The sequence below is a fragment of the Dreissena polymorpha genome, chromosome 15, assembly GCF_020536995.1.
Source record: "Dreissena polymorpha isolate Duluth1 chromosome 15, UMN_Dpol_1.0, whole genome shotgun sequence".
In the NCBI taxonomy this organism is placed as follows: Eukaryota; Metazoa; Mollusca; class Bivalvia; order Myida; family Dreissenidae; genus Dreissena; species Dreissena polymorpha.
In genome coordinates this window covers 5,371,525-5,396,038 of record NC_068369.1, presented here as the reverse complement: position 1 = coordinate 5,396,038, position 24,514 = coordinate 5,371,525, and the positions used below count along the sequence as shown (strand labels likewise).

Genomic DNA, 24,514 nt, shown 5'->3' with positions numbered 1-24,514 from the left:
AAATCACTTTCAAAAGGCTTATTAGCTTTTTAATCAGGAAAACACTCATACTTCCTTTGTAATGTGTATACAAAAGAAAATCCACTTACCCTTACCGTACTTTGTCTCACGTAGAACTTTTCGCGCTCGATTTGCGCGCTCGATCTTCGCAGTGAAATACCATATCCGGTTACTTGGTCTATTCCCCAGAATGATCGTGAATATTTAAAAAAAATCATTTTATTTTTTCTGGAATGTCTTGTTAACGCAAAATAAAATAACAACATTTTAAAATTGTTTATAAATACCAAATATAAGGTCTTCAAAAAATGTCAGAATTTTTTTTCTTACTGTCTCCGTAAACACTCGTATCTTTTCAGCCTAGACCGTCAAGTGAGGTACTTATTCCCTTATGAATATGTACACAATAAAATCTCGTAATGTTGTAGCCAATGCTTAGCAATTTTGCTTCTATAATTATTTTTTAACTTTTTATGACACTGTCATGTTATATTGTGAGGTTCTGTATTTATTGAGATCTGCGAAGAACTACTTTTAGTGCGCATGAATTAAGTGGTAAATCGGAGTTTTGGGAATATGGTTTTTGGCAGCCAGCCCATTCGGATAGGCTCAAAAATTTGTATCATTACTATGGCCTTGGCGCTACGCCCCAGGCCAAAAATAACGTGCGAGTTAATTACGGATTTTAATTTAAATCACTCGAAACTCCAAAGTCAATATGTTAAATATATTTGCTATGTATCATAGTAGTGTTTCTCTTTAAAATTTGACAAATATACCAGTAGTGTCAAAATGTGGTCCCATCTTTTATGGTTACAACTAAAGACCAATTACGGCAAGCGGCGTCAGGGATATTCGTTACAAATGTGGCAGAGATGTTGTGTTAGTTTGTAAATGAAAGTATTTACTTTCCTTTTAAAAGTCTTTTAAACTGCATAATTGTGTAATGTTATTGTTTTCATATTTTAGAAATTAAATTTTTCGGGACATTTGCTTCTTCCAATCGTATAATTTGATCATATACGTTTATATATCCGAGCATGATTTCGATATACTGGTTTTCCAGTTTCCGATCTAGATATTGTTTTAAACAATTGAATTGAATATAAATAAAAAAATTCTTTGTCTGAATCACGTTGATCGTGTATGACAAACATTGATTAAAAACTCCATAATGGTTATTTTAAGTATTGATTGTATTGAAATAACATCAACAAGATGTTTTGTAACGAAGGTTACGATGAAACTTTACGAATACCACAACATACTACACGATTTCGACTTTAAACAGTTAACAAAATAATCATAGTATTTTTTTCGGATGTAATCCTGCAAAATCACGTATTGACGATGATGTATTTATGACGTGATGTCGTGTGTTTTTTTTTTTCAAATAAACGTATCCCTTTGTCATGTGTATCGTTTTGCCCCGGCTCTCTCTGATTGACTGCATCAGTAATATTATATTTATTACTGTCTTCTTTTACATTTATATGCACAATGTGTCCTTTTATAAACAATAAATGGTGTGAATTTATTTTATACAATATCGTATTGTCAGCGCTACTATCGGAATATTCATTGGTTGGCATTCATGTACATGTTCATCAAACTTGTGAAAGTTTACATTCACATTTTGGAGTGTCAGATAATTTATGCAGCATAGTTGACGGTAAGGTTGTTTGAACAATTGTACCACTACCAACCTTGTACTCAAGGGTTGGAATTCTATACCAGGATTTTGATCCATAATAAAATTGAAAACCCCGATTACATTCCCTGTCCAGCACGAAAACAGATTTCTCGACATTTCCAGAAATAAAACGGCTCGTGATTTTCGACAATTCTAGTTTTGATACATCGAACAACCGATCATTTATGTGTACAAGTTGTCCGGTATTTACGTTGACCGTTGCATACCATGGGCTCTCTAGAGTGGCGATAACAACATTATCGTTGCTTGGAAATGTAATCAGTTTACAGCTATTATCAACCTTGTGCACTTCCTTACATACTGGCCTTAGTAACTTTACTTCCTTGGACTGCACATCCTGCACAACAAGTTGTATTTCTCTTTCGGAGCAGCGATTGACGCTGCACACTACACAGATGTTGTTGTTGTTTAAGATGCAGGAGTTAACATCTTCTAAGAAAGTAAAGCGTGGATTGAATCTAAACAGGAACGACTTTGTGAATGTCGCTGTTTCTTCCTTCCATTTTAATAGCATAACTCTTTTCGGCCTTGAAAATATATTTAATGTCGTGATGACCAAATGCAGCTTTCCGTTTAAACACATTGCATTATTTACTAGTATTTGTCTAATATCTGAGTCATTAAAAACCAATGATGTGTTGTGTTCTGACCAAGACTCACTGTTTAAATCATATTTGTGAATGCGAATGATAATATCATTCGTAACATATGATTGTGTGTACTTGTTTATTAAAACAAAGAAACATTCCCGAAGCGGATCCACTGCAAGTAAAGTTGTTTCTTCACGCCAGTAAGAGGTTTGATTTAAAGAAGAAGGCAATTTCGTTATAAACTTCCATCGGTCTTCCTCCACAACATACGCATATACACCCATTGGTTTGTTAGCGATGACCGTAAGAACCTCAAGTGTTTCCACTTCCTTGATCAATTCGTTCGAAACACATGAAAGTGTTGTCAATGTTGTCAGCAAGGTCATCAAGTCTAGGTATTCATTATGACGATGTTCATCGTAATTTCGCCATTTACGACAAAAATTGCGCAAAACAAAAGGTCTTATTACACAGGCTGACTTATGACCGATCAGTTCTTTGATGATTGTAGCTTTTATACTTTGGCCGTTGGGCGGATATTCGATGACAGACACTAGATTGTTCATGATGTAAGTGACAATGTCGTTATACACTGGCAGTTTGAACTGTCGAGCGATGAAATATATTTTAAGGCAGTTATGTTCACAACGCCTTAAATTGGCGAGATAAATTGCACAACTATCAAACAATTCTCTCATCTGAAAATATTGGCCTATACTTAAGACATCTCCGACAGTGTCAATTTCAAAAGTAGCATTTCCTGTATACAGAAACTTAATGGCAGTGTCAATCGCTTCGATGTGTTCGTCATACACACGAACAGTATCTGAAATGTATTAAATACATATTAAATTAAAATACTTTTTCAAACGTTAATACTAGTTTTGTTTTATGACATGGCCAAATTAATGTTGATATGACTTCATGCTAAAATATTCTATAAAGTAAACCGAAATTAATAAGATGTACAAAAATTTTGTGCCACCCAACTAAGTATGTTGCATCTTGCATATGAACAATGACATACTCTTGAAATCAATCCATTCTAAATTTCTTACCTTGTTTATTGCCGTAAAAACGATACATGTATTCAAAATAGGGACAATGCACCAAGACACACCAATGGGCTCCCATTTGCTTCTGTAAAAAAGCAACAACACGTAAACTCATATGTTACCGTGTTATTTTCTGAATCACCCGATCATGACATTATGCCAAACTACATCTAGCACGTTTTCGTACACAGAAATCTCAACATATTAGCTTATCAATAAGCATTCTATAAGGGTCACACATAACTAAAGTTTTCTTAAAAAAACTTCCTCTTTTTTGCTTAAGTTTACTGTATAAATATGAAACTAAATATAATGAACAACATCTATTCAAAATAATCTTTCCTATGTCCAGAGAACTTTGAATTATGTACATTTGTCATACATAATAGCTTGTAAATCTGTTTGATGAAGATTTTTTTATAATTAAGTAAGTTTGATTATTAATCTAAATAAACCCTGTGACTCTGAATCATTTTACCCGAGTGGTATGATTCCAATTAACTGTGTAGATGACTAGCATATACTGTTGCAAATCAAATACCTCTGGGTCATGTAGTTTTCGAGAAACATGTGTTATACTTGTTTTGCTTATAAAGTCTATATTAAAAAAATTGGCACATATGGCGTATCAAGTTTTGCTCACAGGAGCATGATTTTAACAAAACTTCGTAGATAAACAGTAAACGTTGTTGCAAACAATATATTAAACTTCTTGGTGCTCTTGTTTCAGAGGCGAATATTTGTGTTAATGGTGTCACTTTTTGTTTATGTTTACTTCTGTTGACCTACTGGTCCTTAGGCAATGTCTTACATAATGTGAAAACAATTAATTTTTCCATCGTTTCGGGGCATCTTTGTTATACTGTGTACAAAATACCAAGCGATTAATTTCAATACATTAATTAACGTAATTAAATTTTGAGACTTGAAGACAATATTTAAAAAAAATATATGTCTCTACATACATAAACGCAAGACTTCAATATGCATTTTGTATTTAAACATATTCTCGCGCTTCTTTGAATTTCATTTAATTAAAATAACAGTTTAAAATTAACCATGTTTCTGTTCAAAATAGTTAACAAATACCCGATACATGCCGGATGTAAATGTACATAATATCAACATCATTTAACCGTTAGTTGAACTGTTTACATTACCAATACAAAATAACAACACCCACCATTTTATTCGGCGGCCCAAACTCGAGTGTTACATCACAAAACTCGGATTTAGTAACCGCCTGTTCATAAAGATGCTCACGAAGTCGTGTATTCGCTCTTAGCTCGACCATTCCTGTGTTATCCATATCTGTAAGCATCAGTTTGTCAAAACCTCGTTAAATTACAGATTGTAATCTAAAAACATTTCGACCGTTATAATTATTTTATATTTTGTGTACACGTTAATGTCGTGTCTTTATAAATAGCTCGTTCAAACAGCATGACCATGGTCAATAGCTTCCAAGACACTGAGTCATCAGTCAGGTAATAAACCTACTTTGTAAATACTTGCATGAATTGACAACTATTATACTCCCACGAAGTTTGAACAAAGGATTCGCAATTACAAATATATCTTACCCTTTTTTTTGTTCCAAGTGTTAAACTCCTCAAATGATCTTCATGAAACATATTCTCGAGGTATGTTTTTTTACACTCAACACATTGTGAAATCATGAAATGTAAGTTTCGGTTTCGTTTCTATTAATAGAAACGTCGGTCACAACAGGTTTAATTAATACGCTAGAAAGAGGTTATCATACATCACATTAATAAACATGATATTCTGTATTGTATAAATATGAAAATAAGTGCATTTATGTGCTGTTCATCACATCATGATGTTGATGCTACCACCAATGGACTTTCGAACTCCATGTACATAAACATGTACTAGATATTCAATACGTTAACTAAGACAATGCGTGGGTGTATACACTATGGCGATCTTTTCAAATTGCAAAAATCAATTAAGTGAAATTAAATGCGTATTCGCGACTTTAAAAATACACATGATTTAAATTGTCTTGACATGAAATAAGATGCTACTGGTCTCGTTTCATTATACGTGGCCTTTACCTATGGACACGGGTCTTAATGCAGTAAAAATGATACCAAATGGTGAACGTCTATTGCAATTTATTTAAAAAATGACCGATAGAAGAAGCAGTATTCAAAAGTTTAAATAAGATAATATATAACCCCATGCTGTACATTTGCAAATTTGACACTTGCCGTATGAATTCGAACGTTACAATCCAATCAGCTTTATCTGATCATATCGATTGGGCTTCAAGTTATGTAACGTCAGGAACAGCTGCATTATGCAAAAATTAACATCTCGGTGTGACCTTGACTTGTGTGCTATGAACAATGGTGCTATGAACAATTCACATACAATCACCCAGCCATCTTCTGCTTGCCGCATAACTTCCTATGGGCGTCGCGGACGCCTTTTGGTAGATACATGCCTACAGAAATATATTGTTCATTGTATATTAAGTCTTAATCGGAGCCAGTGGTTAAATATGGCAGCACGGACCTACTCCGCGGTCTGGTTTTTGCTGGGGTTTCATCCGGCGTTGATGTCATTCAATTTGTTTCTATGCACGCCTTGTCGATACCACTGATGAATTCCCTTGATATGATACGCCTAGTGACAATTGCAAGATAAAGAACATGTGCATGTTGACCAATATCACTATAAGCTTTATTTAAAACAAAAATACCATAGCCCATTTACGCTAAGCACTCTGTGCGTCTTTGCTCATAGGAGATTACTTCGAAATGTCTTCAGATATGCGTAAAACATTTCCCTCCGTCTGTTTATTGTTTAACTTCGCAGAAGTTGTGCATGTCTAACAAACCGACACATTATATATTCCCTTCTGTTAGGTCCAAACATTGCACGTTAAATTCCGTTTAGTCAGCCGCCCATCCATTTAAATCATGTGAAACGAACACAAACTGAGAATAATTATAAAACTCATGGTATATGATGTCGGCCTTCTTGCTGATCCATGATTATTTCAACCAGTGCTGGTAAAAGAACCATGTAAACATGAACATTGTCACTTTCGAGCTTAGAGATTATCAAAACGACAAGTAAAAACATTAAACACCTGTCATCTGTTAGAGTCTTCGGTATTTCCATAACGCGCTGAAGCATTTTGCTAATAATAGCGTTTCAAACTATTTTGTTGTAATTTAAATGCTTTCGAGAACGGATATCTTTGCAATATTGGTATCCCAAAAGGCAATGAGTTGTATGTCCAACTTTTTATCTAAATCCCAATAGGATGACTTGTACAAAGCGGACTAAACCACCTTTAACATTAACACAGAATCGAACACTGTGGTTTTCGTGGTGCATAATATTTTTGTTTTTCGATATAAATAGATCATGTTCGTACTTTGATATGTTTTTTGCATTTGTTTTTTTTAAATCAGTATAACACTTCTAAAAACTCATAAACACAGTGGCATCGCTACATGTAGGCTCTATAATTATAAATTTGCCCTAAGAGAAATAAATATCGAAAGCTTAGAGGATTGCCGATTTATATACAATTAAATCAGTAACGATACATAACGAAACATACATACTAATCATAAAAAGAAACAAACAAGGGAACTATTCAAAAGTAAGCTTCCTTCAGGCTGCCAATAAAGCTTGTTTACACATGATGTCAGTCAGAAGATATAAAGACTTAAAGTCATCTGCTGTGAGAAATAAGAAAAGAGACGTGCTCTTTGGCATATTAGGTGCATTGCATGACAAAATCCCGAGCCTTGTGATATAATCTTTAAAAGTTGTCAAGTGCAAAGAATTATCGAACGGCTGAAACGACCAACAACACCTGGCTAATATAATATTAAAAAGAATATGTATGATTCGATGTAAATGCTTTAAGGTCTGTGTATAATAATAATAAAATAAAATAATATGCATGTTGACGTATTTTCAATCTAGAATTTTACTAGTTTCTGATACGAATACTTGTATTTAAGGGGCCTTTTCACAGATTTTGGCATGTTTTGAAGTTTGTCATTAAATGCTTTATATTGATAAATGTAAACATTGGATACAAAATAAAAGAAAGAAAGAAAAAAAGGTAACCCTTAGCAAGGCTCGAACCACTGACTCCTGGAGTCCTGGAGTAAAAAGTCTACCATTTGAGCACTCGGCCATTCTTCCGAATATAATGCCTGATGTCTTTTATACTTTATATAAGCAATCCCTGTAGATTCACAAAATATAACGACAACAGCAGAACTCTCCAAATTATTAATTCGTTACGCGTTGCAACGTTTTATAATTTTCGGGTTTTTAAATCGTTAGAAGATGCATATAATGGCTATTTTAGAGCATGGTAAATGTTCAGTTTTACTGTTTCCTCAAAAATATCATAAATAAAACAAAAACTTGCGAATCTGAAACAACTTTTTTAAATTTTGTCAATTTACCAAAACGTGAAAAGGTCCCTTTAAATCGAAAGTTGAATTATTTTGTTATATATTAATATACACGTCAGTATTAACAGTTGAACGGTATACCATGTTAACCAAACTGAAGCAGATACAAAAAATGCATACAAATTATGACGGTCGAAATCTGTAGTATGTTTATTTATTCACAAAACACATATATTCAATATATGTTATACATTTTAAAATATCAGTCATTATACTATATTTTGTGGTTATAGCGCACATTGAAATTCGTCTCAAATTGGTAAATAATCGAATAAACATTATATATATGTATTGAAGAATATTAAAGGCAACATTTAATAAAATATATTATTCAATACACGCATTTATATTTTGAAATTGTATATGGGCTGTCTTCTTTTTAGCCATTCTACTATGTTTATGTTTTATCTCATGTATACATGCATCACAATAACTTGTGTCACGCAAACAAATTAAGCGGATAAATTCAAAGATCAATGGATAAATGCCAAACTATTTATAAACATTCTCAGAAAGATAATAAAATTGTCACAACACCCAAAAAACACTTTTAAATTATGAAAAATAATAATATAACAAAATATAGTTTCATGAAACTAAATTTATTAGACCAACTGCATCTTCAAAGGTTACTTCTGCCATGTCTGAAACATTTAAATCCTTATTACAAATATTAAATCATAGAAGTGAAACCCCCATCAACTAATTATTGAAAACTTAGAGAACCTATATAAGATGCCAATTATAAATATAAATTGATGGACAAAAACAAGCAAAACCATTTTATTAGAAGATGGTGTATACCAACATTTCAAAAGCTAAATTCCATACGTTCGGTTTCAAAACATATCAATTTTTCGCGCAGTTTAATTAAGGGGTGTGATTTTTCCGCGGATCAATGATTTTTATCAATTAAACGTTTGGGCTTTATCCCCACTTTCCTTCAAATAGTTTTTTTCTATACATTAACATAGGGGGTTAAATTTCTAATTTTGATGCATATATTGCGATTGCATGTTGGAAGCATCCTCCGTTTGATGCAAAGAAAACGATGATGAATCCTTTCTATAAAAACTGCTTAGAAAACCTTATATATGACTAAAAATGCACATACAATTAACCGTGTCAATCGTAAACAATCAGGAAAGTGTTCAATACCTTTTTAAATATTGCATCTACAGGATTTATGCCGATGTTAATCGAGTATCAGTAGATCATTTTGTGAGTAAGGATAATGTCGAATAAGTATGGTAAATGTACAAACCTTTCAAAAGTTCGGACGAAATTATCAAAATCTGAGCCGTTGTCAACCATTTCGAACACCAGTTAATATGTTTCTCTCTTACGCCACACGATCTACCTCATGACAGGAACATCGGATATCCCTGATAGGCATTTCAAACAAATCTTAAACAGCATTGCATGCAATACGGGGGTCTTTTATAGGTCGAGTGAAAACCCCATTCAATTAAAAATGTGCATAACCTTTACATTTCCACATATCTCTAAACTAGTTATGCATCGTAATGAAAGACACTGTCCATTTAGCACAACAATTTAAAGCTTTCTTTTTAAAATTCATCAGAATGTGGTCAAAATATTATAGGTTCTGCATATATATGTCACATTGCTAATTATGTCCTTAAAAAGATTCATTATTTCTTGATATGTAACTTTTTAACAATTGCCGTATTTCGTATTATTCATTTTATCAAACAGTGACTTGACAGTCCACATGTTTAGAAATTAAGGGCTTTGCAAAATCCTCTGTAGTAAGTGTCATAATCACACTGTTTGTTCTTTCAAGTTCGTTCACGTTCTTTTGCAAACGGACAGATGGATAAATCGGGGAACAAAGAAAAAGATTGATAGTCATAAACGGCAAACATATAGAAACATGCGTATATCAAGTTTCCAATCTCCACGCAGAGTTGTCGTTCCTTGCTATCACATACAACTCTGCGTAAGGCTCAGCACGCCATTTTGTCTGCCAAATAGCTAAAACCGAACAAACGCATTCAATGTATATTCGATTGGATATTTAAGATCGCATGCATTAAATTAAGAAATATGACTTTAAAATGTACGATAATTCGTGCAAAAACTTGCGAGTCTTAATGCAACTCTTTGGAACTATTTTATCACCCATTTACGCAGATGGAATCATTCCATGCACTTCACAAATGTAAACAATTGAACATACTTTTTTATTGAGTGACGTTAGGAATTGCTTCGACGTGTTTATGTATGTTGGTTACTCAACATAAAAAACATATCAATTTTATATAATAATGAATTAAGACTGATAAAAGATATCATGGTATGAGATGGTTTTCTTCAATGCAGTTAATGCAATGTAACCGTCGTGCAAGAGATTGTTTAGTATACTGTAACCTCAATGATGAACGCTTGGAATGATCATGACATGAATGAGACGTTTTCATAACAATAGTCCGTTCTGAGCCCAACACAGAGGTGAATGTTATGTGACCGTCGTGCAAGAGATTGTCAAGTTTCATTTACCTGTTGAACTATTAAAATACTAAGTTGTGTTCTATTTTAGTTGACATTCGACATTTGAAGAAAACCGAATGTCTTGCTTAATATTCAAATGGCATTGTATAAGTAAACCGTCGTTGTTAATAATCAGAGCTGTATGGATAGTCTTATGAGATCACTACAGAATCGTGTATTTATATCCTGAATAAAAATCCGAACTAAACATTAGCCCTTAATAAGGTCAGCTGATTATATGTACTTATTTAGTGTAGACACAGAGATGACTTAAGTACTAGATGTTAACATTAAAGATGTTGAAATTAAAGTATTCTTTGTCATGGTTAATGTATATACATCTGAATCCATTTGTCCATTAAATATTTAAGTGAAGAACAAATAATAAACAAGGTCGATACAATCGTAGTATTTATTTTACTATGGTCGGTCGTAATGGCCTTAATGACCTTAATGGCCTTGTATTTGGTCACAATACAATTTACATATACTTTGTTCGGGTTGTTACTAACTGTTTGATAATCAGAAGTCATTAGGCTACAAGTCGCTTTTGTAGCAATACACATGTGTTTCTTTTATTAAAAGAAATTCCAGTGTATATTCATTCACGATCGATACCAAGATGTCACCAATGTAATTAAAAGGTGTGTCTTATTTATTCGAATATATGAGAAAGTAACCAACTGTATTGAACGATCTTCAATCTTGGTTGATATTAGTATTAGTCTTACACATATTTAGTCGACTCAGATAGGTCACTTGGCTGCACGTAATTCGTATAAGCAGTGAGGACAGTCGATTGGACACTTCACTAGTTTAGATTTTATGTCACAATGAACGGTGGTAGATTTAATTATTTTGTGCGGAAGTGGCGGAACATCGAATAGTATTCGCGTATCAAAATCAAAAACGTTAAATCGTTCATTGGTTATGTTGAAAACAGAAACTGCATTTGGTCCACATCCGATCTGAATGTCTAGGTTGATTTCATGCTCAGCATCTTGGTCACTAGCATAAAAGAGATCTCTATGGAGGAGGCGTTCATTTACAGTTGAAATTGGGCCATTTACTACATTCAGAACCTTGTAATAAGGACTGTCCACCTTTGAAATAATAACGTTGTTTTGGGATGGAAATATCAACTCTTCCATTTCAAGGACCCCATCTTTATCCTACACAGCTTGTGTAACAGTTGAAAAACGTTTTGTTTTACCGGTATATGTATCTAGCAATGCCATTTTGTGTATTTTGTCTGTTCCACATGGACGCCGATTTAGAAAAAGGCACTTGACAAAAACAAATCTAGCTTCAACCGCGCATATTTTTACGTCCTCTAATTTGTTGCATGTACTGTTAAAATTGGATTACAACACAGGTTAATCTCGTCAGTTCAAACAGTTTCATGGCGTTTGACTGTTGCCAATGCAATCGTGATTTTGCTGCAGCAAACATTCTTTGGTTAACACACACAAGATTGCAAAATCGAAGCTGCTTTGAGGTATTTTCCTTTATTATGAATTTTAAAATAGACCAGCATTTAGCCTCAAAATCAAATTTATGAACTTAAATTTTAAAATGTGTGTCGTAAAAATCATAATAATTATTTGCCAAAACATATAAAGCTGTGCCGTCTGTCTCTACAATGTATTTGTCATACCAATCCAGATTACGAGGAAAACCCGCGAGATTGGACCAGATCCAATCTCACATGCAAATACGTTTCGCTTCTTTTTTACAATGTTGTTTACACAGATTTCGATTTCGCCCACAACGATAATGACACGGGCGATCTCATTTGAATGTTTCATACGGTTTCCTATGTGCTCACGTTTCGCTTTGTGATAATGGTCTCTACACCGTTTCAACGTCTGGATATACTCACATTCTAAACTTTTGAAAAAGCTGTGACTAGTGTCCTGAAGGTTTTGAGAGCAAAAGAGATCTTCGAAGTCGCCTTTGCGACTGTTGACATCGTACGCAAACCATTTGCGGTAAAATTGATATAACACTTCCTGAGGAACATCATAGGCTGATTCGTGCAGCAGTATTTCTTGTATCATGTTCAGTGTCAAGATTTGCCCATTTGGCGGGTATTGAATAACCTCCGCGAGATTATTTATGATGTACACAACCAATTCTTCGTTAATCGTTAAAAAGTACTGTCAAGAAAGTAAGTACGTGTCGACGCAGGTATTTGGAGTTTTCAATGTGAGAAGACACTGTTCATATAACTGAACGAGCTTGCTTATTTGGAGATAATCGGCCACGTGAAGAACCTCGCTCAATAACCGGCAATCAAGTCGCACATTGCCCGTGTACATAAAATGGATAGCTGCTTGAATAGCTTCGTAACTACCTTCGCTTATGCGAACGATTCCTAAAATGAGAACAGGGCTTAATGTGTACTTTCAAGTTATTTTTTTTTAAAGTCCTAGATACTCATGCACCGTTCCATAAAAAGTAAATAAATGTCTCCGAGTAACTAAAAGTGTTATAAGATAAATGTTTATATATCTAATGACAATAAAATACGTGTACAGTCGATTGGTGTAAAGCGGATTTTAGTGAGTAACGGATAGGTTAAACGTTTTTTTGCAAAATACTTTTATTTATGTTAAGATTTATTTAGTCGATTCATGTTTTTTTTGACGTGTGTCCATGTTTACAACTGTTTCTTTTTTCGAAAGCAAAACAAGGTCACGTTATGTACGCACCGTTTTTGTGACGACAGGAAAAGAGCAGACGAATGGTTTCTTGAATTTTGCAGATTTTGTTTGGTAAACATAATGTTCATTGATGTAATATTTTAGTGTTGTGTGTCCTTTACAAAAGTAAGAATGCTCAGAAACCAAATTGATGCGTACCATATAAAATAAGCATGAAAGCTTCAACTCGGGATTTAGTGAATAACGGACATGCGGTGACCCGTATTCAGGAATGTGGGGATTGTCTCAAAATAAATATAAACTCAATTGAAGTTGTCCAATACACATGTGGTTAGCGTGTGGCTATGATATTAATTAGTGAAAACATCATTTTTGATGAAAAATATTCAAATTATAACGAAAAATCGATTTCTCTGAAAACATATTTTTCACTATCAAATCTATATATATAACAAGGTATTCAACTCAAAATGACCCGAATATAGGGTGCAACGCTTTGAACAGCTATTACTTCATTAATTGTGCAGCGATTTCCATGAACTTGGTCTTATTAAACGCAGAAATTAATTTCCTTTCTGGAAATATACATATATTGCAATTATTTTATACAAATGCTGTGTCAAATTTCAAGAAATAACACGATACACATGTAATCCGATAAAGACCTAAGCGATCCGGTAATGGCTGAATCAGTGTACGATAAAATTCGTGCTGTAAACAAATAATATTTTTTCGGAAATTTAAAACCGCTGGCATGTTTCAATAGGAAAGACATGTGTCTATCTAGGTGTAATGGTTTAATTACCGAATGCATGGTGTTTACGTTGAAATGAAACTCGAAGTCCTTAGCTATCCGTTATACACCAATCGACTGTATACATAGAACAACAACTACAATTAACTATCTAAGTTATACCTTCCCGTGTCTCTTTTAAACCGGAACGATACATAGCCTCGAAGAAAGGATAGTTGACTAGCACGCACCAATGAGCTCGACGAACCTGAGCAATGTAAACAGAATCAGATGACTGCATTAATTTTTATAATTCAGAAATTTGAGCAAAAACATTAGCAATGGTTTTGGATATTTGAGACCGGCCTTAAGAGAGTTATTAAATTAATAAATATCATTAAATCATATTAAAAAGTGTAACATGTTTACTACAATTAACTAAACATCGGCTGTTGTTTTCTTACCACTCCGCAAAATTCCAATGTGACATCACACAAGTTCGAGCTTTGAATCATTTGTTCATATAATGTTTCCCCTAAACAGATTGGCCGTCGCCTTTTGTTCATTTTTAATTCTATACTTTCACAATCGCCTCATGTAGCAATTAATATGTTTGCCATGGAGGTATGCCGCCTTGAGAATTGTATATCATCCCGGACTAAAGAATCGTCCGAGAGCATAGGTTGCTCTGAAGAGACAGAACATATACCGTCGACTGGTCTGGTGCCCAGCTTCTATTGTAAACAAATAGAAGTCTGGCATGAGCGGAATAATGGCCGACGCGATGATAATAGTAAGTTAACCAAATATTTTTAAAAAGTGGTTCGTCGGGCTCTCATTCATTTTTCAATCGAGATGCATATATTTCATTCTGTAAACGTTCTTCCTTTTTTTTGAGTTCTTCCGCATATAAGAGTTAATTAATGTTCCATAACCTGAGTATGTTTCGGACAAGTACACAGATAGTGTTATTTCGGATGTCTGAGTAAATTTGTAACATACTGTATTTCTGACGTATGTTTGAGTAGTGTGACAAATATGAATGCATTGCGGTGTGGTTATCTTTGATTAAAATTGCATCTTTATGTATTCAGGCCTTTTTCCAGTTTAACCACAGTCGAATTTCAGACCTGCTTTTCCCAGATTAACAAAAATGCTTCTAAAAATCTTTTCTAAACTCCATTAAAAATGGTTCATGGTTTTCAAAAACAAAGTTATTTTATTAATTCATAAATCATATTTCAGATGGATCATACTTATATAAAAGGGGAGAGAGTGTCTGGGTTTCAAGTGATCGGGAGTAGGTCTGGCCCAGATCACATATACAGTTCCTGTGCCCCCAAAGACTCAAGTACCCCTCCGAAACGAGGAAGCAAGAGGGCAGTGTCAACTCCCACAGGACAAACACCTACACATGAACATAAAAGGATTGAACTGGTGATTATTTTTCACTTTCTAGTACTACTTTCTTTTCTATAATAATTCAATTGTATTTTTATAATTGTGAAATCTCTTCAACCAACTGTAAAATTTGTTGAACACACAAAATATAACTTATTAAGTACCATCATTTGGTAAATATACTTTTAACATAGGCTTGCTTATTAGAACACTGTCTTGTTGTTTATTTATTTTATTTATGCCATTAATATTAAGTTCTTTGCATTAGGACATGGGCTAAAATTTTAATTCAAAGATCAAATAAACCACTCTTCATTCATATAAACTATTTAAGCAAAAGCCCATCAATCATTTTTTCACCTTTGCCATTACACACTCAAATTTTCATGTTTCATCGCTGATCTAGGATGAAAAAACCAGACACAACAAATGGTCCCTTGATGAGACATCCTTTCTGAGAGAATACAGTCAGACATTACGAAAAGATGGCGAGTCAGAAAACAGTTTCTGGAACAACTGCGCAATTGCAATGAACAACATGTTTGGTGGAAAAAACAGAACAGGTAAATAATGATTCTTAAACAGTGATAACATTAGTATATTTTCCTTATTTTGCTGGCATGGCACTCAATTTTTAATTTATGTATGATATAATGTCATATGAATCATGCTTATTAAATTGAATTTAGAAAACTGTCATTACTATATGTCAAAAGCTGTACATATGTCCTTAATGACTAGGCCAGGCCCCAGTATCTGTTGACTGTGGTTCATTTGTGCAGTAAAGCAGTTATTGTTAAAGGTTATTATTTGATGTAGTTATAGTAGGTATGGTCTTTGTTTCATTGCAGACTTAATTACTGTGTACTCATCTCATTTGCTTTATATAGGGAAGTCCTGCAAGATGGCAGCCTGGCGGTTAAATCTTTCTGGTACATGTAACAGCACCATGTTTAATTCTGTTAATGAAGACTTTGTGGATTTTACGCCGCTGTCAGAGACAAAGGAAACAATGTGGGAACCCAGACTGATTTGTCTTTTAATAATAAGCTAAGGCAAGTAAAATTTAATTCTGAAAGTTAATTTGATGATATTGTCTAAAACAATATACAGCTAGGAAATCAGTTACCCACACAAGTGGTGAAGTCATTGTTCACCCAATTATTTTCTCAAAAATGCATTGTTTAAAGGCTGTTTTTAAACCCGTTAAATTTTTATTTCTGTTTTAACTGAAAGCTGCTTATATTATAACTTTATACTGCCTTGTTTGATTAATAGTCTTTAATTACCATTACCATATTTTATCAGAAGCTCATTCTCATAATTGTGAAAATTGCACTATTAAAAATAATTGTCCCAGACTTTGAAATTTGTATCCAATATCTTTATAAATTTGATTCATATTTTCTAACTTCACTTGGTTTTTGGTATTTCTTTCCAATACCAATAATGTTAATTTATTGATAGAAGGGCTCTGAATCATAAATTCTAAATTATATGACAACCACAACTAATTTAATAGTGTAAATTTCACAAGTATGTGAACCAACTTCTTTAAATGTTTAAAATATGAATAATATATTGTCAGAATGTTTAAATGACTTGCTTGGTAGAACAGAGATATATTTATAGTTTTAAGTAAAGGAATATTAAATGTTTCAGGTCTAACAAACAAGACTGGGTTTTTTTTTAACCACGGAAAAATCTGCAGGGGGTAAGTTAAATACAATATTTTATATATATTAAATGTACTTAAATGTTTCAAGAAGGTCCTATTCATATAGAACCGGTAAATTACTTTAAAAAATTCATTTACAAGATTTAAGCTTATGCTTTAACAATGAAAAAGTTAAAACAAATATACTATACTCGCTGCTATTTAAACAAAAAAGCAAAGACACATTATGCATAAATTACAAGATTTAACTATGTGTTAGCAATGAAATCAATAAAAAAAATAACAATCTTATGATGTATAGTTTAAAAAAATAAAATGTCACGCTACATGTTGAACAAATAATACTTTGCAATATGAAACAAATAAAAAACATGGTTTAAATTTGATACAAATACTATACTTTTTTGTAACAAAGTCTAAATAAGATTATAACCTTATATGTTGTTAAAAATGGCAATATGAATGTTAAGAATGACTTGCAGATACACTATTGGACCAAGATTGATTAAAATCATCTACTACTTGTTGCCTAAAAATATGCCCGTACATATTTTGGAAAACTCAACTATCTGCCGAAGAAGTTTAGTGAGCTATTCAAAACTATCCCTCAGTAATTATTTACATTATTAACATTTTTTTTTGTGGAGAGGAAAAACCTTACCTTCCATCCAACAGTTAGGAAAAACACCAGATTTCAAAATGGCATTAAATAAATCAGGTGAGAGGATAAGATATCAAATGATTCTACAAAATATTCGTTCGTTAAGCAGTACAATCATAAAATACAATTTTATCATCTAAAAATAAAAATAAAAACTGTTGCCAACTAACCAACCCTATTTTAAGGGGATGGTGTGACCAGCAACAGTAATTGTAATAAAAATTAAAAAAGTTTTGTGCTAACGAGTCATGGTGAAGTTTAAGAAAACTAAGCTATGTATGCTTTTAGTTAGCTGACAGTTTACTAAAATCATATTCTATCCCCAGTTCATTATTGCACAAATCACAACAAATTGAAAACTGTTTGACTTCCTGAGTTTCAAAACCAAAATACTGGTTAACTAAACTTCTTCGGCAGATAGTTGAGTTTACACAATAGTCCTTCATTTCTCTGGTCATATGTTCAGATGCAATGTCTGATTTGTTAAAGAAGAGAATGGCCAGGGCATCATCATGGCTTCTTCCTGCTCTGCCGATCTCTTGTATATAAGCTGCAAATATAATGTGTGTATATATTAGTGTTTTTCCCAGGCCCTCTTAGCGTGGCGATGTGCCATGCCGCCCTCCCGGATCGCCACCCTATTCAAAGGCAAAACTCGCCACGCGCCCTTATCGATAATATCTTTATTGCCTTATGACCTTATTTGTCTTCAACTAAATGATAAATGTTGTAATCACATTATAATAGATAAGTAAAAATAACCTATACAAGTATACCCATAGCCGTTATCATTGATAAGTAATTATCTATAACAGTACTTTCATAGCTTAAAAGGAACCACGCGTATGTCTGCCCTTTTTTGCATAAACGGCGCGTTAAAATGCCCTTTTTGAATTTACTGCAACATGGCCCTTTGCCCTCCTGGGAAAAACACTATATACATATATGAAGATTTTCAAGATATTCATTGGTTTACAATTGTACATTTTGGTAAAAAAATTAGGAAAATTGTTTCTAGTTTTAGGAAAACTTTGTTAAAACGTAATAAACAGCTCCAGAAAAAATTAGGATTATATGTGACATTATGAGTTATGTTTGAGCTGAGAGCACAGAATAGAACTTAAAGCACAAAATAAAATTATATAAGCTCGGGTCAATACTGAGGTCAGTTTGTTTGCATCACCATATCAAAACTTTATTAACTTGTTTGTGCTCAATGCTCAATTCTGTGCTCATTGCTCAAACTTCAAATTGTTTTGTTGACTTTTATATCTAATATTGGAGCTTCATTATGCTAACATTATGACCAATGTTGTTGAATGCTGTGTTCGTTACACTACTTTTGGTATAATACTCAAAGCATTTCAATGTTGATAAATATCTATGAAATAAACTTTTTTGAAATTGTTTACTATCTTTAAATACCTAAACTTACTTTCTAAGGAAGTAGGAGGTCCAGCATGAATCACCCTCTTAACATGCCTCAAATCTGCACCCATGCCTAGAGCCACAGATGCAATTATCAGTCGGATCGTAGACCTTTCAGTCTGTAACGTCTCAACAATATGTTTCTTCAACTAAAAAATTATTGAAAGGAAACAACATATAAATACTTTGCATGTTGATGGCTTAAAGATTAAACTAGATCCATTCATAATAAAACATCAACCTTACTAAATAGTTTCTGACAAGTAACAATTAAACTAGTGTCATATTTACTGAAACTACATATTTAAAATATGTAAATTGGGCAATTTAGAAAAACAAAATAATGCAATTTTATACTATGATTGATTTTCATATTACTGACTGTATTTTTGTAAATCTAAATAATACAACATCGTACCTTCCCTTCAGAGCCTTCCATAGATGAATGGTACATCATGACTCTTGCAGTTTTCTCCGATGGTTTTCCTGAGTAGAATTCATCACCAAGTATTTGCTTTGCAAGTTCATATCCATAACCAATCCAATTAATTGTCTTACAATATACAATAGTTATTTCAAAATTATCAATTTCACTCTTCAGTTGTTGCAAAACCGGTACAAATATATAGTCATATGGTGTAAATGAGGTATTCCCTTTGGAGTTTGGACTAGGACGATTCATAACGACCATCTTAATGTTGTATTTGCAGGGCTAGCACTTACAACTTCATAGTTAGTCAAATGCAGACATTTTGCAATTTCAGTTTGACCTGCTTTTGTTATTGTTGCTGACAAAGCAAGAATTGGGCAACTTACAAGAGACTTCAGTTGGTATATTCTTTTAAAGTCCTTCCTAAATTCTCCGCCCCATTCAATAACACAATGAGCCTCGTCGATTACAAGAAACTTGTTATAATCTTGAAATTTAACAGAGCGAAATAGTTTGTTCACTTCAAGAGAGTTTAAAACAGTCTCTGGATGAACGAAAAAATATTTGGTAATTGATAAGTCAACAGTGTCTATACTCATAGACATAGAAAAAGATTGTCCATAGAGTTTCAGTATTTGCTGTTCTATTATGGCATTTAAAGGCACAATAACAATCACAATACATTTTGGAACAATAAAAGGTAAAATTTCGTAAATTAATGATTTGCCATAACCAGTGGGTAGAGCACAGATGCAGTCTTTTTTTGATAATAATGTTTGTACTGCTTTAAACTGTAGTGGTTTGAGCTCTGATATATTAGTTTGGAATTCTGAACAATATTTCTGCAATGCATCTGTAATTGACTGGCTGTTTATAACCTGAAAAAAATAAGAAAGAAGTGTAGTGTCAGGGCTAGTCTAAATTATTAGACCTTTGTTACACATGATTATTATCACACCATGGAAAATTACAAGCATCTCGATTTAAGCTCAGTCGGTAGTCATAATAGAATAATGATGATCACAGGTTTTAGTCCCGCACATGTCATTTTCTTCCTCTTGTGTATTATCCGAAATTACATTTTCCATTAATTTATCCGAAAACTATTCAACTTATGAAGAATGAAATATCTCATACAAAAACAATCGTTCCGTGAAAATGATTCATACCATTGAAATAATTAATTATAATACTGATCGGGAAATAAATACTTTCAAAACGAACCACCTTTTAATATTTGCTAGTTAACTTACTATTTCCATCGCGTCCGCCATTACTTCGTCTGTGCCTGACTCTTTGTATACAAAGGGGCAGGTAATCCAGACTAACCGTCGACCTGGTAACCACGAATTGGCCAAATGACGTTTGCGATATAGTCTTGACGGTTTACATCAATACTTGCCCATGTTTTGCAGAATTTTATGATGACATTTCATCGAATGCCATTTTCCACAGCTTTTGTGACTATCAAGTGCATCATTTCATTGTTTATATTATTAGAGTTGTTAGGAATGTCGATCACGTTCATGAGATTTCCTAGTATAAACGTCACTATATGGTTATATGAGCTAAGTTTGCAAGACAATTCAATGTCCAGTAGGTCGATACAATTGTGCACGCAAACATCGATCTCTTCAGTGTAGCGTTCACACAGTTCGGTCAGCTTCTCAATCTGACACACCCTGGCCACTTGGATGACACCTCTGACCATGCGGTCCAGATCTTGATGACCGATCTTCCCAGTGTACAAAAACTTAATCGCTGTCAGGACTGCTTCCGTGTCGCATTTGTCAACTTTCACGTTATCTGAAAATAAAAAGATACATTTTATGAAACAATGATTGAAAGAATACAGGAACCATTTAACTGAGTATTGAAGACAGTATTGAAGAAATGTTTTCTAAATATGGTTTGAAATTATTCAAATAACGATTCATGCAGTTTGACTGTAATATTAAATAATTGCGCATGTGAATAAACAGCTAAACACATACGAATGCCACTAATCGAAGGCATTGAGATTAATATTACTGATTTGTTTTAAAGTGTGTTGTTTAACATCGTATGTTTGTACCTGGTCTTTTTTCGTTTAGTGACCACTGACTTCTGAAGTACGGGCTTTGGGCAATGACACACCAGTGAGCCCGAATCTGGCGCTAAAGAGAAATGTAAGTATGTTTAATACATTTAGTTAAATTGATGATCATATAGGCATCTAACATTAATTCAATTAACAGATTTGGGGTTTACTTATAATCACATTCTAAACTTTTGAAAAAGCTGTGACTAGTGTCCTGAAGGTTCAGAGAGCAAAAGAGATCTTCGAAGTCGCCTTTGCGACTGTTGACATCGTACGCAAACCATTTGCGGTAAAATTGATATAAAACTTCCTGAGGAACATTATAGGCTGATTCGTGCAGCAGTTTTTCTTGTATCATGTTGAGTGTCAAGATTTGCCAATTTGGCGGTTATTGAATAACCTCCGCGAGATTATTTATGATGTACACAACCAATTCTTCGTTTATCGTTAAACAGTACTGTCGAGAAAGTAAGTACGTGTCGACGCAGGTATTTGGAGTTTTCAATGTGAGAAGACACTGTTCACATAACTGAACGAGATTGCTTATTTGGAGATAATCGGCCACGTGAAGAACCTCGCTCAATAACCGGCAATCAAGTCGCACATTGCCCGTGTACATAAAATGGATAGCTGCTTGAATAGCTTCGTAACTACCTTCGCTTATGCGAACGATTCCTAAAATGAGAACAGGGCTTAATGTGTACTTTCAAGTTATTTTTTTTTAAGTCCTAGATACTCATGCACCGTTCCATAAAAAGTAAATAAATGTCTCCGAGTAACTAAAAGTGTTATAAGATAAATGTTTATATATCTAATAACAACAAAATACGTGTACAGTCGATTGGTGTATAGCGGAATTTAGAGAGTAACGGATAGGTTAAACGTTTTTTGCAAAATACTTTTATTTATGTTAAGATTTATTAAGTCGATTCATGTTTTTGTTGACGTGTGTCAATGTTTACAACTGTTTCTTTTTTCGAAAGCAAAACAAGGTCACGTTATGTACGCACCGTTTTTGTGACGACAGGAAAAGAGCAGACGAATGGTTTCTTGAATTTTGCAGATTTTGTTTGGTAAACATAATGTTCATTGATGTAATATTTTAGTAGTGTGTGTCCTTTACAAAAGTAAGAATGCTCAGAAACCAAATTGATGCGTACCATATAAAATAAGCATGAAAGCTTCAACTCGCGATTTAGTGAATAACGGACATGCGGTGACCCGTATTCAGGAATGTGGGGATTGTCTCATAATAAATATAAACTCAATTGAAGTTGTCCAATACACATGTGGTTAGCGTGATATTAATTAGTGAAAACATCATTTTAGATGAAAAATATTCAAATTATAACGAAAAATCGATTTCTCTGAAAACATATTCTTCACTATCAAATCTATATATATATAACAAGGTATTCAACTCAAAATGACCCGAATATAGGGTGCATCGCTTTGAACAGCTATTACTTCATTAATTATGCAGCGATTTCCATGAACTTGGTCTTATCTAACGCAGAAATTAATTTCCTTTCTGGAAATATACATATATTGCAATTATTTTATACAAATGCTGTGTCAAATTTCAAGAAATAACACGATACACATGTAATCCGATAAAGACCTAAGCGATCCGGTAATGGCTGAATCAGTGTACCATAAAATTCGCGCTGTAAACAAATAATATTTTTGCGGAAATTTAAAACCGCTGGCATGTTTCAATAGGAAAGACATGTGTCTATCTAGGTGTAATGGTTTAATTACCGAATGCATGGTGTTTACGTTGAAATGAAACTCGAAGTCCTTAGCTATCCGTTATACACCAATCGACTGTATACATAGAACAACAACTACAATTAACTGTCTAAGTTATACCTTCCCGTGTCTCTTTTAAACCGGCACGATACATAGCCTCGAAGAACGGATAGTTGACTAGCACGCACCAATGAGCTCGACGAACCTGAGCAATGTAAACAGAATCAGATGACTGCATAAATTTTTATAATTCAGAAATTTGAGCAAAAACATTAGCAATGGTTTTGGATATTTGAGACCGGCCTTAAGAGAGTTATTAAATTAATAAATATCATTAAATCATATTAAAAAGTGTAACATGTTTACTACAATTAACTAAACATCGGCTGTTGTTTTCTTACCACTCCGCATAATTCCAATGTGACATCACACAAGTTCGAGCTTTGAATCATTTGTTCATATAATGTTTCCCCTAAACAGATTGGCCGTCGCCTGTTGTTCACTTTTAATTCAATACTTTCACAATCGCCACATGTAGCAATTAATATGTTTGCCATGGAGGTATGCCGCCTTCATCGATTTATTTTGTCAAGTAAAGCCTTCTTTCGATATCCTCAACACAAGTTTGATAACCTAACAAACGCATAATTATCTCTAAAAATCACGCAAAGTATGTATTCAAGTTCAGTGGCGTAGCCATAAACACGAAATTTGTTTTCATCTATTATTTCTGCGGTGTGTGCTTGTGGCCATTTAAACGTTGTTTAAACACGAAATATATAAATAATATAAAAAGTGTGATCCAATCATTTACGTTACGTATATAGCGATGAATGGTGTGATTAAATATGTAGATTTTGTAAAATCACTTTTTACTCAACTCTTCCCAGTTCTCACTATGCTCTGAGAACGCAGAAGACGCCGGGTGAGCAATAGGAACGGCACAAGTTGAATACTGAGGGCGACTTCTATGGTCATAATCGATATAATGATATTTGTAAAATAGTGCCTCAAACTGCCGTATTGTTGTTGGTTACGCGGTAATTAATTTTACACATCAATGTCAAGGGGGTCTTTGCATGAAAAGCCTTAGCTATAACTTCGTCGTACCCCGAGTATGGCTACGAAGCTGAAGTTAAACAAAACCTGTCTATAAATACATTACAGTCATTAGAGTGTACTTGTGGTTTACATTGCGCTTAGGTTTAACCAAGCCTGATATCCCATTCGTGGAATGCATTCAACAATCAATAATGGTCGTTTTTGAAATATTATCGGAGTCATTGAAACATTCTAATCTTGTAAAGCGCTTGGAAGCGACGGAAAAAAATCAT

The 24,514-nt window shown here is 33.6% G+C and overlaps 2 protein-coding genes across 5 annotated transcripts in view; both read right to left on the bottom strand.

Moving 5' to 3' along the window:
* LOC127860580 (uncharacterized) overlaps positions 1–24,514 on the bottom strand; it is a 77,054-nt gene that overhangs the window by 19,586 nt on the left and 32,954 nt on the right. The window lies entirely within an intron of this gene.
* LOC127860573 (kelch-like protein 32) lies at positions 341–23,924 on the bottom strand. 4 transcript variants are annotated; one of them, XR_008039846.1, is made up of 7 exons: positions 23,582–23,910; positions 23,301–23,385; positions 21,423–21,504; positions 20,602–21,154; positions 19,337–20,226; positions 18,926–19,067; positions 15,366–18,040 (listed from the first exon to the last, which is right to left on the bottom strand). XR_008039846.1 is itself a non-coding variant. In XM_052398700.1 (5 exons), the coding sequence occupies exons 1-5, from the start codon at positions 23,735–23,737 to the stop codon at positions 1,608–1,610; spliced, it is 1,974 nt and encodes a 657-aa protein (XP_052254660.1). In that variant the 5' UTR covers positions 23,738–23,847; the 3' UTR covers positions 341–1,607. The 4 variants fall into 4 exon arrangements, 2 of the variants coding, with proteins under 2 accessions (XP_052254660.1, XP_052254661.1); XM_052398700.1 differs by lacking the exons at positions 15,366–18,040; positions 18,926–19,067; positions 19,337–20,226; positions 20,602–21,154; positions 21,423–21,504 and adding exons at positions 341–3,130; positions 3,363–3,444; positions 4,543–4,670 and having other exon boundaries at positions 23,582–23,847; XM_052398701.1 differs by lacking the exons at positions 15,366–18,040; positions 18,926–19,067; positions 19,337–20,226; positions 20,602–21,154; positions 21,423–21,504 and adding exons at positions 10,749–12,453; positions 21,829–22,103 and having other exon boundaries at positions 23,582–23,924.